The 17,459-nt window shown below is 41.1% G+C and overlaps 1 protein-coding gene across 2 annotated transcripts in view; it reads left to right on the top strand.

Moving 5' to 3' along the window:
- Positions 1-5,406: 5,406 nt before the first annotated feature.
- LOC135472890 (zwei Ig domain protein zig-8-like) overlaps positions 5,407-17,459 on the top strand; it is a 45,181-nt gene continuing 33,128 nt past the window's right edge. For both annotated transcript variants that reach the window (XM_064752607.1, XM_064752606.1), the window contains exon 1: positions 5,407-6,674. In XM_064752607.1, coding sequence (XP_064608677.1) covers positions 6,602-6,674 — 73 coding nt within the window. In that variant the 5' untranslated portion in view covers positions 5,407-6,601. The remainder of the gene's footprint in view (positions 6,675-17,459) is intronic.

Raw genomic sequence — 17,459 nt, 5'->3', positions numbered from 1 at the left:
TTAAGTTTCAGACTAAGCCTCTAATGTATGATAAGTTTTGCCTCTATCACAGTTTTGTATGACTGATGGAAATCGGATACCAGAATATCCTGGTGACATGATGGTACTGCGTCTTAAAGCTGGGGTCGTCCGCAACCAACGACAGGTGCCACTAGTCTATGAAAGATACCATCGGGCAATGGAGGTAGAGCTATAGTAGTGACAAGTCCGTTGGGAGTACCGCAACAAAAGATGGATGGCAGATCAAATACACGGTGTAAATCATCGAAAACATTTTAGAAAATGCATTCATTCCGTGAGTTTTGTATACAGATACATGAAAATTGTAGAGAAAGGAATTCATGTCATCATAATAACAACCTCAGTTGTGCGTTTAGTTCGCCTCCCGTAACCCGAGCATGCTAGGCCTATTTTTTTTTTTTTTTTTGAGCAGTTTATGAAATCATTTGAGGCCTTACGGAAGTCACCCTACACAACTGACAAGACCTACTGAATTAGAGTAATTATAAATGTATATTATTTAATATACATTTGATTGATTCAGTCGTTTGATATACCAACCGCCTGACTGACTGACACATTGAGTGATTGATTAATTAATTGACTGACTCGTGTTTTTCCACGTGATCCTCGTTTCATCGTACCGACGACATACAAAAAGGAGTTAAAAGGAGTTTTTTTTTCGTAAAAGCAGATTTTGTAAAAGCACTATAATGTTGTTTTATACTTACAAGCGTAAACTAAAATGCTTGTGAAAGTGTTGCATTTCCAGGAAATGATCCTGTATACATGTAGGTCGGGGAAACACAACGATTCAGCAGCGCTTTATATGTAAGTGCATTTCTATGTACTCACATTGACTCGTTCCGTGCCCCCAATGAAAACGGGTGACCTAGGGATCCTCGAATTCATCAATAATGTAGATAAGGCGTCAAGGATAACCGAGTTAGCGATATATAACCACCTTAAACTCCTACTGATTTGTCTTACAGAGAAGTGCAGGGCCATTGAAATATCCCATGAAACAAATCTCATCCATAAGGCCTTCCGCCTTTCCCACTGTACGTCAGAAGGGGCTGCATAATTTATCTTCTGTCAAGGAGGAAGAAATGAAGAATAGTTCGGTGATCCGCGCTTTAGGCCCACAAACGCATACGTGAACAATGAAAGAAATAATGAATGGAATCAATAAAGAATAAATGAACGGTTGAATGAATGAATGAATGAACGAATAAAGAAACGAATGAATGAATGGATGAATGTGTGGATGAAACGAACAAAATTCGCATTGTTTCTGATCAGTGCAAACAAAATGAACAAATACTTAGTTGATTGACTGAGTGATTGATTGTTGTTTTTTAACAGCATACTCAAGACTTTTCTAAAAAAAACTGAGTGCCCGGGGTAAACCACCGAACTTTGGCAACTTGCTGATGAACTTTCCCACCTATAAGATGTAGACTTACACGCCAAGCAATTATTTGAATAAACATAAACCCTATATATACTGGTACATAAATGGAGAGAGTAATATTAATGTCATTAAACAGGTGTTCTCTTGGATGATTTGTTAACATGAAATACATCGCGAACGTGGGGTGTTGTGGTTAACATGAATATATTTATTTATTTATTTATTTGATTGGTGTTTTACGCCGTACTCGAGAATATTTCACTTATACGGCGGTGACCAGCATTATGGTGGGAGGAAACCAGACACAGCCCCGAGGAAACCCGGGGGGGTTGCTGACAGATCTTCCCACATACCACCGAAGAAGCTTGCAGAGCTGGACTTGAACCCAGAGGGACGGATGGTGAGAGACTAGCACGCTAATCACCTCGGCCTCGTATATCTCATCACGGCATATATTTTTGATTTCCATTGATGTCAATAAAAACGTTTAAATGAAGAAATCACAAACACTCAAATCCTCAGTTCTTCATATTGCGCTTAATATAAGTTATCCCTAATAATTATCATATTAATGAGCAAAAATATATCTGTTTTAATAAAGGCAAAAACATTCTAGTGTGATAACTGGAATCGACCTCCATGCATGCCTTTGAAACATTCACAGCTTTATAAAGTGCTCACGGTTGTCTCTATAGTTACAAGTTTGAATCTCAAGAGGCCAAGTGAAATAACACTCATACTTCCTGCTGTGTTAAATAGGAGTAGCAATTCTGAATGCTCCCGGCTTCTTGCTCTGATGAATGCCAACACCATGTTTCTGAAATGCAAAAAAAGATTGTTCATTTATATGCGCGAAAACCAATCCCTTGAAATATTCATCCACGACTATATCTGCAGTGATAAATGCGAATGACGACATATCAGTGAAATAATCACGACTTGCTGCTGTGATAAAAGCGAATACCAATTAAAGTCTAAGAAATGAGATCGGCTTTCTTCTGTGATAAAGCGAATACCAATTAACGTCTAAGAAACGAGATCGGCTTTTTTTCTGTGATAAAGTGAATACCAGTTAACGTCTAAGAAATGCGATCGGCTTTCTTCTGTGATAAACCGAATACCAATTAACGTCTAAGAAATGCGATCGGCTTTTTTCTGTGATAAAGTGAATACCAGTTAAAGTCTAAGAAATGCGATCGACTTTCTTCTGTGATAAACCGAATACCAATCAAAGTCTAAGAAATGCGATCGGCTTTCTTCTGTGATAAACCGAATACCAATTCAAGTCTAAGAAATGAGATCGGCTTTCTTCTGTGATAAAGCGAATACCAATCAAAGTCTAAGAAATGAGATCAGCTTTCTTCTGTGATAAAGCGAATACCAATTCGAGTCTAAGAAATGAGATCAGCTTTCTTCTGTGATAAAGCGAATGCCAATTAAAGTCTAAGAAATGAGATCAGCTTTCTTCTGTGATAAAGCGAATACCAATTCAAGTCTAAGAAATGAGATCGGCTTTCTTCTGTGATAAAGCGAATGCCAATTAAAGTCTAAGAAATGAGATCGGCTTTCTTCTGTGATAAAAGCGAATACCAATTAACGTCTAAGAAATGAGATTGGCTTTCTTCTGTGATAAAAGCGAATACCAATTAAAGTCTAAGAAATGAGATCGGCTTTCTTCTGTGATGAAAGCGAATACCAATTAAAGTCTAAGAAATGAGATTGGCTTTCTTCTGTGATAAAAGCGAATACCAAGACTATGAAATAATGCTCTCTTCTATAGTAAAACTCCAATACTAAGTTTGTGAACTATCTATTCTACTATCATAAAGGTGAGTGAGTGAGTGCTTGGGGTTTAACGTCGTGCTCAACAATTTATCAGTCATATGACGACAAAGGAATCCTTAGAATATATGTAATGTACCTCCTTGTTGCAGGACGGATTTCCACCGGTTATCTAATGCTGCTTCACTGAGACGACTAACCGAAGGTAAGTAAGCCGCCCGCACGAGCCATTATACTAATACGGATCAACCACTATCCACTTCATGCTGAACGCCAAGCGAGGAAGTTACAACTTTTAAAGTCTTAGGTGTTAGTGGACCCAGGATTGATCCTGGATCTACTGCTCCCGAAGGGGGCGCTCTACCAACTGTGCAACTGTACTACTATCATAAAGGCGAATACCAGTCTAAGAAATGTGAAACGCCAACGACAATCGTGGGAAGTGTTTACGAGTTTCTGTTGTGATAAAATATTTGCGACTTAATTTCTGCTGTAGTGAGCGCGAATAACAAGGCTTAGAAATATATGAATTGCTGGTTTGACAACCGCGAATATAATAATATCCACTACGCTCTGTTGTGATAAAAGTACGTGGGAAGATCTGCCAGCAACATGCCTATGGTCGTGGGTCTAACCTGGACATATTCTTGAGTACTATATTAAGACACCAATGAAATAAAATAAAATAAATAAATGAGATTATCACAGGTAGCCCGTATATACGTGTATAATCATGACATTACATACTGACAGATACTTAATTAGAAATGGCAAGTTACAACTGAAAATTGGGCTGTAACAGTCTAATCTGTTTCATCATAGAAACCCAAGGGATATTCACTTAAGGAGAACTTTCTAAATTTCTCCATGCATGGCATGGATTTCGCTATATTTTCTGAGCCGATAAAATGTGTTTCGTTCTTTACTGATTTTATTTTGCAACTTAAAAAGAAAGTCATTTGTTATGACTTGTTAATTTAAGTTACATAAAATAATTTCTATGAGACTGCTTCGGTGGCCTAATGGTTAGAGCGTCTGCCTCAAAGTCCTGAGTCGCAACGATATGGTTGAAATATTGCCGATGTGGCGTTAAGCCATAATCATTCATTCATTCATTCAAAGTCGGGAGACCCGGGATCAAACCCGGGTCATACCAAAGGCTCAGCATTTGTTGCTGAGCACTGAGAGGTTAAAGCAAGGAAACATGACTGGTTGGCCCGGTGTCAGCTTGGTTGAGGTGTCATGTATGATGTCTTCGGCATGATACTTCAGTGGAGGCAGCACAAGAAGACATATATATGTACACACACCTAATGACTCTTCGTCGTCATAAGACTGAAAAATTGTTAAGTATGATGTAAAACATCAAGCAATCATTCATTCATTCATTCCAACTTTTCATGATGACTTCTCCCTTTTTTGCTGCTTTCTGTCTTGTTACAGCATGAAACACTTCGTTGTTAGTTATTGTATACTTTAAACTAACGCGAATTTCTATTGAATGCATATGTTTTTAATTATTTTACACCAGCTTTTATTTTTCGAGCTATTTATTTTCACTGTGACATGAAACAGCCGCGCTTCGTCTCAAGTATATAGCCTCGTTACGGAGTGACGCTGAACGGCTATGACATGAAACATTAACTGAATTTCCAGCAGCAAATTGATTTGGAGAAATGTTTATCAGAAACAATGAGCATCACTCCGCAACATGGACCTCTGGGAAGCCCATCAAAGGTGTTAATACTCTCATAATGGGGCAACTTTTTTTCTTTTAACGGTCCTAGATTTATTCCAGACAAAGGATAAATGAGTTGAGGAATTGCGTCGACACTTCAGACCGAATAGTCCTGGAGCGACAGGCATTCAACATTAACTTGGATTAAGAGACCAAAGGAAAGCTGGATAAGCACTCGTTTATACATCACAGGGGGGTGTCGGAAGTTCCACTTTACTCCCCTGCGCAAGATAGAAACCGATTAAGTTATTTGTGGAAAAAAAAATTCCGAAGTTATTATGTTGAAACGTAGTTCCGTTTTCCGTTAGGTGGGACTGTCTGAGCCGTCTCATGCAGTATATAACGGTTTGGACAGCAGGAGAGTTTATCTACCCTTGGAGTATCTTGTAATCTATTTCGCAGTTTTTCCAGACTTTATCACGTTCATTCGATGTTTCGCCTATCTCAGTTCCTGTGGGCGGGGGTTATAGGCAAGCAGATATAAACAAAAACATGTGTTAGAGGGGAGAGGACGGACTGAGCAAAGAGCCGGTGTACCTTTCTCTTTTCTGGCATACCGGGAATACAAACAGCTAGTGGCGGTGGAAAAAAATAACACTCTAGAGATACAGTATACCGTTAAATGCAAACCACTAGCGGACTGCCATTTTCATGAATTATGACCAGTAGTCTGAGTATGTGTGGATGACCTGAGTGACCATATATATCCGGGGTATTTGCATGATCGGAACTGACAAAAGCGGTAGCAAGCGCCTCACATGCACTCGTCGCGGTGGCCCGCTATGTTAGCATAAGGCACATGGCTCGCGGTACATCAGCCAGTCTGACGGTCGGCGGACGCTACGCAACTACTCAGACATCTACTGGTGCAGATCAGCTAGCGTACAGAAAGCAGGAGTACGAAACACAGGAGTTAAGACTGTAGACGGGGTAATCTATCAAACCCGGGGACAGCGCAGGCATAAGCGCTACTATAACCACTATTCAGGCCGGGATCATTTCCTACTGCCTGCCTAAAAATTCGGGCGCTCTGTTATTAGAGCGGTCAGTTTTGCTGCATGCGAGCATCGACCAGTGTCTGGAGAGCCGGTGTTGCAATATACACGTACAGTTATTACGAGCATCTGGGCAAAGGTTCAAGTGCGAGATTGGGGACGTGGACAAAGCCGCTGTCTGACCGCCGCTGGGTGACTGCCGCGCTGGGTGTGGCTGACTCAGCTAAGCGTAAACTGACGCACTCCTCCCAGAGGATGCCTTGTTTTATGGGCTGAAAAGTTTCAACACATCCTGTATAAACATCGTCTTCATCACTTACATTGATCTGGTAAACTTTTATCGGCGATCCCCACACATCGTTCTTTTTATATTACTTTTACTGGATGCATGAAATTTAGTAGGAGATAATAATGGTATATTGTTGCGGGTGAGAATGAAAAAAAAGAGACTTCTGTGGTTGGGACAAGCCAGTTGTCAAGGTAACAAAGGACGCGATGAGTAATGAGAAGTGTTCTTTTTTTTCTCTGGTTGGACCGGGCATGTGTGTACGTGTGACAAAGCGCGACGCCAGGGTTTAGGGCGCGTGGAGCTTTACATGAGCTCATGCTATCATTGTGTCTACATCAAATGACAGAAAGGGTTCAGAATTGGATTTACGTGACTGTGGAAGGATGAAGTTTGCCTACGACTTCCTCACTCAGTGTGCTGTGCTCTTGTTACACTGTTATTCTCTGGTGATATATGGTGAGTGGATTTGTTGTTATCAATTCAGATGTAAATAATTATGAATTGACCTTCTTCAGATGAAATGGTACACAGCCAGCATTTGCGGAATATACATATATACGTCTTTCTGGTTTATGTACAAGCTAACGTGCAGATATCTTAAATGCGCGGAACCATCTTACAGGCAACAGTTGGACTGTATTTGGCAGTGATAGACACGATTGTTTGCCTCATTTAGCCTGATGAATATGCAAAGAGCGATATATGCTTAATTGTTTTTAACAATCACGTAACATCAAAGATGTCTGACTTTTTGTTGGCGCCCGTGCTATTTACACCGTGACACAGAATTCATGAATTTACTTAAAGCTCAGAGACAAACATATTCATCAGTGTATTTATTTATCTGGCTGTTGGTTATGGCCATACTCAAGAAGTTTCACTTAAACGATGGTGGTCTGTTTTATGGGTGGAGAAATCGAGATTGCTCGGGGTAAACCTCGAAAAATCTCGGTCCAAAGTCGGTTTTGAACCCACTCTTTGTGTGTTTTGCTATCAAAAGGCAATACATTGATTAAATTATTCCATCGTGGCAAACTTAAGGCTAATTCTCACAAATGTCTTTTCCTGGAAAGAAATACATTTCTAGCTTGCTTTAAGTTAAGCGCTGCTTGCGGATGACGTCCTCAAATTCTGGCATCGCACGCCTTAAAGAAAAGCAGCTCGTGTTCTTGCCATATTAATTGCTGTATTGCGCCCAAATTCTCAATATCTTTTCACCTGTATCACATCCATTTCCTGTTTTAGCTAAAAGAAAAAGAAAATGCGTCTCAGAGTGGTAGAGCTTGGGGGAGTGGGGGGGGGGGGGGGAACGGGGACATATATACATGTCACACGAGCTCCATATAGTGTTCCGTATGCTTCTGGTTCTCAAGTCTTAATCGAGCGTAATCTCGTGAGGCAATCTAGAATTAGCGCTTGAACTAAAATAATATGGTGACGACAGATATACAAGAGTAAATTCGATTAAGTTCGGCGATGGTGTTGGTGTTATAAGAGTGATATAGCCGATATACATATATACGATCTTGGTGAAGAAAGTTATCAGCTCTTGAACGAAAGTCGCACAATGATATTGATCTATATTCGGTGCCACATGTTGTATATGCATACAATGACGAGAGTATAGAGGTTGTTAGTAGCACACTTCACAGAAAGTAACAATGATGGCCTGTTTACGTCCAGTCACTGAGGTCAGTAATTGTCTGAACTGGCCATAGTTCAACTATTATTATGTATAGTCAAAACTGTATAGAGCAGCCCCTTTATATTTATTTATTTGATTAGTGGTTTACGCAGTACTCAAGGATTTTTGTTTCATACGTCGGTGGAGAGCGGAGGAAATCGGGCAGACCCCGGGGGAAACAACTGAGCATCTGCAGGTTGTTGCCAGACCTTCCAGTCCCTTTATATTATTAAGCCCTAGGTCAGGTGGAATGGCATACTATAACAGTTAAGCAGCGTTACAAAGTACTGAGCCACCTGAAATGCATTATTACATCCAAGGCCAAGACTGTATACGTGAACGGTTACGCGGTACTACAAAGTATTTTACCAGTTCAAATGCATTATTACATCCAAAGTCAGGGCTGTGTACGCGAACAGTTACGCGGTACTACAAAGTGTTGTACCACTTCAAATGCATTATTACATCCAAAGTCAAGGTTGTGTACGTAAACGGTTAAGCGGCACTCCAAAGTACTGTACCAATACACATGCATTATTACACCCACAAGCACGATGGTAAACTTAAACGGTTAAGCGGCACTACAAAGTATTGTACCACTACAGGTATGTTATACAAAGTGGCTGTACCCTACGGATTGCTCTATATACGGATGTAAGCTTAATTACGTTCTGGTATGGACTCGGTGTGAAACGAAGTGTATAGGGCTACCCTGTGGTAATTATACTAAATATAATTATAAATATAATTATATTAAATATATACTTATACAGGCCTAATTGCCACAAGGTAGCCCTATACACTTAGATGCGACAAGTAGCTCTATCAGTAGCTCTGGTTGTCTGTCAGTTGGTCGGTTCGATCAGCCTTCAAACTGTGGACATCTTATCTTTTAAAATGGCGCATTTCACTTAACGCTGAGCTTCAGTATAAGATTGCATCGACTTTTGGCGAGGTGTCGCAAAAATTATTACAGTTATTGCGAATTTGCGCTTGTCGTAACTTTGAGATGATTTACTTTCGCCTATACTGCATCTTCTCCTTTAAGCCAGTGGTGCTTTTGGGTGGGGGGGGGGGGGGGGGAGGAGGGGGTATGAGTGTGTGATGATTCACGGCAAACCAGCTAGTGGGTTTGGTCGTGTGATAATAAATTGCGGTGTTACCAACTCCATAATGTTGTTGACAGCAAGTCCCTTAATTAAACATACTGGTATGCCTTACATGTGTCACGTATGGACATCAACCTAAATAGGAACTGCAATATGATCTCAAAGTAGGCTCAGTGTTCTGAAATCTTCATATCTTCATATGGAATCACTTGTAGCCTTAATGACCCGTATACTATTTACTAGAACCGTTCAGCCGCCCAAACATGTTCATGAATGAATGACTCGGCTAAAGTCACCACAAAACTCTGCTGAAACATTTATTTATTTATTTATTTATTTGATTGGTTTTTTACGCCGTACACAAGAATATTTCACTTATACGACAGCGGCCAGGATAATGATGGAAGGAAACCGGGTAGAGCCCGGGGGAAACCCACGACCATCCGCAGGTTGTTGACAGACCTTCCCACGTACGGTTAGAGAGGATGCCATCATGAGTTGGACTTGAACTCACAGCGACCGCATTGTTGAGAGGCCACGCTGGCGTGCTAACCACTTCGACTACCCTCCCCCCCCCCCCCCCCCCCCATCGTCCACTGCTGAAATAGCTGCATGTTATGATAGGTAATAGGGTACATAGACTTCATCCTGGAAAAGCCTCTCCAAATAATTTCTAAATAATTCGGATTACACCAATCGCTACTGAAATTTCCTAAACTCATCTTTCCAGCATCTGACCGATTAAATGTATGTATAGATTCTTGTCTCTTTTTTTCATTAATTTGTATTGCTGAAGTAACTATTATATTTAAATTTGCTGTGGAAGTTGGTGTGGAAAGTGTTGGCCATCTTTGACTCAATGTTCAAACAGATCTTGTCAACAAAATTGAGTCACAACGTATTCACTCAATAAACGTGGCAAAATCGGCGATTAAGAAGCGCTGATTTTTGGACGTAGTCTTTATTTTCACTCCGCGAATTCTGTAAAGATGTCCTTTTTTTCGGTCTCAAGCTATGGTCGTATTTTTCTGGGGAAAAGTAACCTAAGTTAAATGGCCGTAAATATCCTAGGTGTTGCTACAGAAAGAGAAGACATTTTGTGGATATGGGCCAGCACGTGCCGGCGATAATGGGACAGTGTATGGCGAGGTTTGGACAATGCTGAACCCAAACAAAGCCTTTGTCCTAAGCCTTCTGCTCTCGCTTTGTGGGGCAGGTTTTAGTCTCGTTATAATTGTCCAGTGGAAGTCTGATAACGATCAATTTCATGAACGACCCAGTATGGTAACACTGTAGGACTACTGTACCTGTGTATATCTGGTCGAGGTAATCTGAAGGAACAATTTTAAAGCAGAATGCCCGTAACGTACCAAAAGCCATTTCACATAACGAGTAGGATGCATGCACCCCCTCCCCCGTCCGTCCCCTGATACTCCAACAAAATCTCAGTCCGATTTCGGGAACAATATCAGACGGAGTTGGAGGGTTTTGTCAACTTTTTTCAAGACCTCTGTGTAATTGAGCTTCCATATGACAAAAACGGGTGTTAAATTGTTAGTTTTTATACTTTCTTGTTTATGGCAATGTATTTAAGAATATACCAAATTCGTCACATATACCAAATTTTTGTACACATTGCAAAAAGTGTGACCTCTATGTCATTTAAGTCATTTAAACTACCCATGTATTCCTGTATATACGTACAGAGATTGTGTAATGTATTCCTATATATACGTACAGAGATTGTGTAATGTATTCCTGTATATACGTACAGAGATTGTGTAATGTATTCTTGTATATACGAACAGAGATTGTGTAATGTATTGGCGTATATACCTACAGAGATTGTGTAATGTATTGGCGTATATACCTACAGAGATTGTGTAATGTATTTCAGTATATACGTACAGAAATTGTGTAATGTATTCTTGTATATACCTACAGAGATTGTGTAATGTATTCGCGTATATACCTACAGAGATTGTGTACACCGATGAGAAGTATAAGGGAAATACAGTTAGGCTTTTTGTCATGCGCTAGGCCAGGAAATTGCCACTGCCCATCCAACAAGGAAAGGATTCTTCATAGTTACTATAGAATTGGTTCTGGTAGGAATAACAGGTTCATTTTAGGATATTTTACGCCGTTCGTCGGGCTGGAGGAAAAGTGGACTTGCCGAACCAAGCTTCCGGGAAACCAGAGCGAAGAGATTCGGCTGTCAACGCATCTCGCGAAAGTGTTACATCTGAAGACTACGCTAATTTTATAGCCTGTTTACTGACATATCATTTTGTTATTGACTATAATCAGTTATATCGTTTTCCAATCGTTGGTCGCCCGCCAGACAGCTCGAGTAAGCAGGCTGTCAGTTTTTCGCGAGCTCTTGTGAAGTGCTGCCAGCTTCAAGGAGTTGGGAGAGCTGCTAAATCTGCCCGTCCAGAAACTACTTGAGAGGTTCAGTCAGAAATTTGAGGCATGTCAGAATGCATGTTTGCGTTTCATCATCGCGATATCGTAAACGGTCTATGCGGGGGGATGCAGCTGGGAGTTTGACCCGCGGGCTTCGCTCCCAGCTACTGACGGGCTGACGACTCGCGGGGTGTAGACGCTGTTTTCAGCTCGGCTGGGTGGAATGAACAACTGGAGACGGGCGGCATCTCTCAAACCTTAGAGGTCCCCCAACCCTACCCCACACCCCCTGCAGCTGTCGCTCTATTTTACATTGATTTCATGATCATTAAAGCCTGCATCCGTGGATGATATCTTAACAAATTCACATAGAGTTGTGAAACACAGAGTACATGTATTTGAGAAATCTTGCCGCTCGCGTATTTAGTATATAGGGAGTTTATTTAGAACCCAAAAATTGATCGTTGAACCGTCGTACACATTTATCTCCATTTATGCACATATACCCTCAAATATACAGTCATAGGCAGCTCTTTCTGGCAGGGTAAGGCGTACCTGAGGGACAAGGAGTGTTTGTTCAGTGTGACATCTGGACGCACCTGTGGGTCTCAGTTGCATTATATACAGTGACAGCCGTATATAGACAGTCGACACTCCCTGTGAGCACTCTATGCATGGCTAGTCATGTATACAGAGCACACGTGGAACAATATAGTACTACAGCACAGGCCTCTCTATGATACACCAGTGTGTTCATTTCCAACCAGCATAAGATTTGATACGATGAACACATTTGACTCCGAGTGAATATGCTGTATACGGATAGATAATGTCTTTATTTGGCCACCTGTCGCATAGTGCCAAAAAGGTTGCCATTTTATTACAGTCCTGTCGGTCATTTACATATGGTACTTTTACTTCATTGTTTGGAGCAATTTTGCCATGAACATTATTGCATTTTATGCTTTAACTTGATTGTGTGGAGCATCTTTGCTCCACTATTTATTTATTTAGTTTTTATTTTTAATTGCACAATTTGGCAGATTTTCTGGTAAACGTCAAGCCGCCGTTGTATGAGTGAAATATTCTTGAGTACAACGTAAAACACCAATCAATAAAATAAATAAATGAATAAATGTTAAAAACGCAATCCAGTGTGAGGGAGATTCGAACTCTGAACCGCCTTGACGACCAACAGCACAGGTTTTCGATGTCGGTGATCAGAGATTGTTCATGACTTGTGGTGGTTTTCCCTCTGGGATGCAGACACGGGTTCACTGACTGTGTGCGGGTTTTCTTGCAAGCTTATGCGTCCAGGTCAAAAGGCCAGCTTCCGAAAACCTCGTTACACTGCACAAAGTCTGGCAAATTTTCTCCGCTATAACAGGCTTACAAGTCTCGCCCGATAAGCCTTAAAGAGATAGAACCAGTCCTTCAGGAATCGTTTTCTCATTTACGCTGCATTTGTGTCGTTTTCCACTCAGCCCAAAAACCTCCTCTACGGTCCATGTGGGTGACGCCACAAACAAGCGACTACACAGTGCATACCATGAATTGGACAAATTTTTCAAAGGTCACGTGTAATTGGTAAAAATGCATATCCTTGGCCACTTAGCATGACCTCCGGGGATTTTGATCCGCTCAGAAGCAGCCAAATCTCCCCGAGAAAACCTTTAAGTGATTTTCTCCATAGTCGATCGGCCACAATTGAGATCAGTTTCCCCCCCCCCCCCCCCCCCCAGATGGATAAGGACGCTTTATCCATCCTGCTACTTCAGCCCTGTCACTTTGTGGCGGATGACTCCGTTATCCTTGGCGTACGTTTTAGCACCGAAGGCGTCTGTTCACGAAACCATCGCGGATCACGCCTGCAAACCACGCAGGGTATTTACCTCAAGTGTCCCGTAGTTATTAACTATCGTGTTTTGTACGTGTCCGTGTTACGGCGTTAGAGTGGCGAATCATGTCAGTGAAAGGATGTTGGAGATAGATAGCCGATGTGGCAAAGTGCTGTCGTTTTTTTGAGGTGCGTGGAATCCGACGCCGATGTTTTTGCATTAAAGGCTTAGGCGTTGTCAGATGCGCACGGTGTCTGAGGCACTGCCGTTCTCTATAGTCGTGAGTTCAACCGCTGTTTGTCAGGTACAACCATTTAATACAGTCCCCAAATTGCCGGATTGAAGGGCAGACTTCGCAGCAATCCATCTTGCCTACTTGTCACTGGATGAGGTAAAAAGGTGGCTGGCGGTATTCGGATAATTTTCTCCCGTCATCCATCAGTATGGCGTAAACTAAGCAGTTAGGCGTTCAGCCGTCATATGGCTTCCTGGCCCTGTTGGAAACGCTGACTATAGACTTTAATAGCTCCCTCAAGGAACGGAAAACGAAAAAGAACGAACCGAGGATACCGGCTTGAGATCGGTAAAAACTGACGAGAAGAGCCTCCTTCTAGAAGAGGGAAAACGGCGCTGAAAAACTGGAGAACTCAATGAATCACTTCCATGGTTTTAACCGACAATGGGGAAATTATGTCATGTAATCGGGTAGGATGCAGTGTTAATACACGATCGAGATGACAAGTCAGGGTTTGCTCTTCCTCAACCATGGAGCTGTGATATTTGATCTCGATACTTGATAAGATAGCGGAGCATTTCTGTTAACAAAAAAGCCTAAATGTACACAAGCTTTTCACTGATAATACGTAGGTGTATGCAAAGCATATATAGGGCTGGCAGCTAGTAATACTGCATGTATAAATCGAAAAAATTGGCGCAAATCTCATGCAGTGGGACGAATTTATTTATTTATTCGATTTGTGCTTAACGCTGTACTCAAGAATGTTTCATTTATTTGACAGTGATCGGGGTATAAGCGTGAAGGAAACGGAGAGGACAACGCGCTAACCTGCGAACCTGTAGCCTCAGTGGTCAAAGGCCAGTGAACTTGCAATTTATTAGGCGAGAGTATCGGTGCAGTAATGTATCGTATTCCTTATAGGATCACGGGTTCAAGTCCAGTGATTTCGATAAGATGGAGTGTGTATTTGCCATACAATAGTCCAACGTCTGTAACTCATTTTATCTGCTCGTTAACTTATAGATTTACATGTACTTCCCTGGTAATCAGATTCATGCAGAGTGTACTGTCCGTCACTTTGTTCCATACTGCTTTTATGGAAAGGCGTCAAAACATTTAACCTTTCAGCAAGCTTATAAAGAAAGAAAAAAAAACAAAGAACTAATTTTTATTTGAAATCTTTGACTGTGATATTCTGAGTGATATTTTCATCTTCCCCAAAGCCAATACAACTTGGAATAAATGTATCCAATGTATTAACGTATCCAAACTATGTATACAAAATGTCAATCCGTCTTTCATGTGCTCATAATTTCTTTTTCCGAATGTGCGTTTTGGCGAGATTGAATGCGGCTGTTGAAATATTTGCAAGTACAAGATTAATATGTTTAGGGGAAGACACAGATCCTCGCTGGCTCAGAGAGAAATCTTCAACCACCCATGTCGACGGAAACTGTCTGGGTTTTTCCAGACATGCACTTTCCTGAGCTTATGACACTTTCTGAAGATTAGAGGAGCAGTTTCCATTTCCCGTCATCTCCATCCCACTAAGACAGATTCCAGACTTATTGATAAATAAACAGTTATGACATAGCTTATCTGATGAGGTTATTTCTGTAAAGGTATGATTTACATTTCCTACCTAACTTTTCGATGTATGCGAAGATAAGCGGTTCAAGCTGTTCATATTGAAGCCTCCTGGAAGAGCCACACGCAGGGGCGTCGGCATTTTCATCAGGTGCGAGCCATTCGTCCTTTTAAAGAAGGCCGAAATCAACGAAAAATCAGAGAGAGAACCAGAGAAGAGATACAGAGAGAATTAGATGTGGAGCGGTTGCGGTGTGGGGGGTGGAGGGGTGAGGGTTTTGGTCTTTTCACATAGAATTTGGTCAAAAATTGTTCATGTAAAACGGTTGACAGCCATACTTTTGTCTAGCGCTATTTTCTGCCCGTTGTTATTTTTGCTGCTATCATTGCATACTAAGACAATCAACAATAAACTTTGACCCGAAGCTTTGAAAAAAAGCTTTATGTGATGTCCCATACCCGAATAGGTGACTTTGTTCACACCACTGCATTTTAAACTAATTCAACCCAAACCAAAGCCAACACATGAACGTAGAGCATACTTAGCGTATAAGATTTAAAAGTCTACTTTTTACTGACACTGATTACTGATATACGGCGTGTTGTTAACCACTCCATGCGGTACAGCACATTGCAACCAAAAACACTTCAGCCACCGAACAGCGCACGGTTTTTGCCACTATAGACTTTTTAGAAACAGCACACAGTTTTGCCATTATGTTAGCCAAGACATACATTGCTTCGTACAGCCTCTGTTTTGTGTGTATGTATACTATCCTGAAAAGCACTATCACATGTATAGGCGAATTTCAGACTTACGGCGTAAGCTTTGTACACACTTTTTATTAAAAGCCACTGTTACAATGGATGCTTTGCAGTCAACATGTGATTGTGATGGTGACAATGATTATGGCTATAGCAACGATAGTAGTAGTGGTTGTGGTGGTGGTTGTGGTGGTGATGGTGGTGGTTGTGGTGGTGATGATGGTGGTTGTGATGGTGGTGGTTGTGGTGGGGGCGGTTGTGGTTGTGGTTGTGGTGGTGGTGGTTGTGGTGGTGATGGTGGTGGTTGTGGTGGTGGTGGTTGTGGTGGTGGTGGTGGTTGTGGTGGTGGTGATGGTGGTGGTTGTGGTGGTTCAAGCTGTGAAACAATACAAACAGACGTATAATTACGTTACTGTTAAAATATAATCACATGTATAGGAAATTTACAGTACTTGAAAACCCACATCGACTAGATTAACCAGGGAAACACACACGTATTTCACAGTCAATAACTAAGACATGCATACAGTACTTCGAGGACGAATATCGTGTTTAGTAATTTTAACGTTGTGTTGTTGTTGTTACATTTTACGCTAACTGTACTTACAACTTCTTGGCCATAACAGTCGCCTACATTAATCTCCGGAACCGGTTTTACGCTTCTATGCAAGTAGATACCAAAATTACTATTCTTAAAAGCTTAACAATTAACACTTTCAGTGGTCTGGCGCAGCTCTGTACGCTGCCATGCTGCTTTGATTTCCGTTCCCCCCCCCTCCCCGACCGCGACTGCCCTCCACCGCTAGGTCCTACGGTAACATCTGAATTCTGAACTCAAATTAAATGACGGACAAACTGTCCCCTACAATATGCAGCATGCGATATTTGAGAAAGTTTCCCAACTAAAATTATAACTAGTTCAAAACTCCATATGATGCAATGATTCCAAATTCAGGGATATACGGGTTGTCACTGGATCAAAACTTCCTTACGTTTCTAATATAAAAAGGAAAAGTCCATGATCGTTGACTGGGTGCTTTTACCTCGGCCAGTTTGTCAACTATATCAACGAGGGCACAGGTTCGAATCCATCTGTTTTGCTGCTTTCGTTGGGACTCATTGTCGCTATTCCTTTCATCTCTTCACCAAAGATGGCTTTAACATCTTGGTGGTTAATTTAAATTTACTTCAAATACATGTAACATGCTTCGACCACTGAAGTGACATTTAAAGCGAAGGAGTGTCTTAGTTGTGCAAGGCAGATTTGAGGCCACATGATCACAAGTTCAGATTAACAACATACGGCTGAAGATATGTGCTGAGGGATTTCATTAGATGACTAACCTGTTCTTTTAAAATTACAGTCAATTACGCAGGCCCGGAAACATTTAAAGAGCTGTTAAAGTTTAGTGTGGCCTTATACTTATTTGTGTAACTCTATAACAGATCCTTGTATTAACAATGTAATTTTTATAGATCATCTGTATTCACAGTGTGTCACAGCAAAATGTTATGTACATGCAGACAATCTATACACTGGGCTGATAACGATATTATGCATTTTTAGTAATTTGATCCCGATTTAATGTTTTATATTTCTTTTTTTAAAAG

This window comes from Liolophura sinensis, chromosome 8, assembly GCF_032854445.1.
Source record: "Liolophura sinensis isolate JHLJ2023 chromosome 8, CUHK_Ljap_v2, whole genome shotgun sequence".
Lineage (NCBI taxonomy): Eukaryota > Metazoa > Mollusca > Polyplacophora > Chitonida > Chitonidae > Liolophura > Liolophura sinensis.
This window is presented reverse-complemented; position numbering and strand designations above follow the sequence as displayed.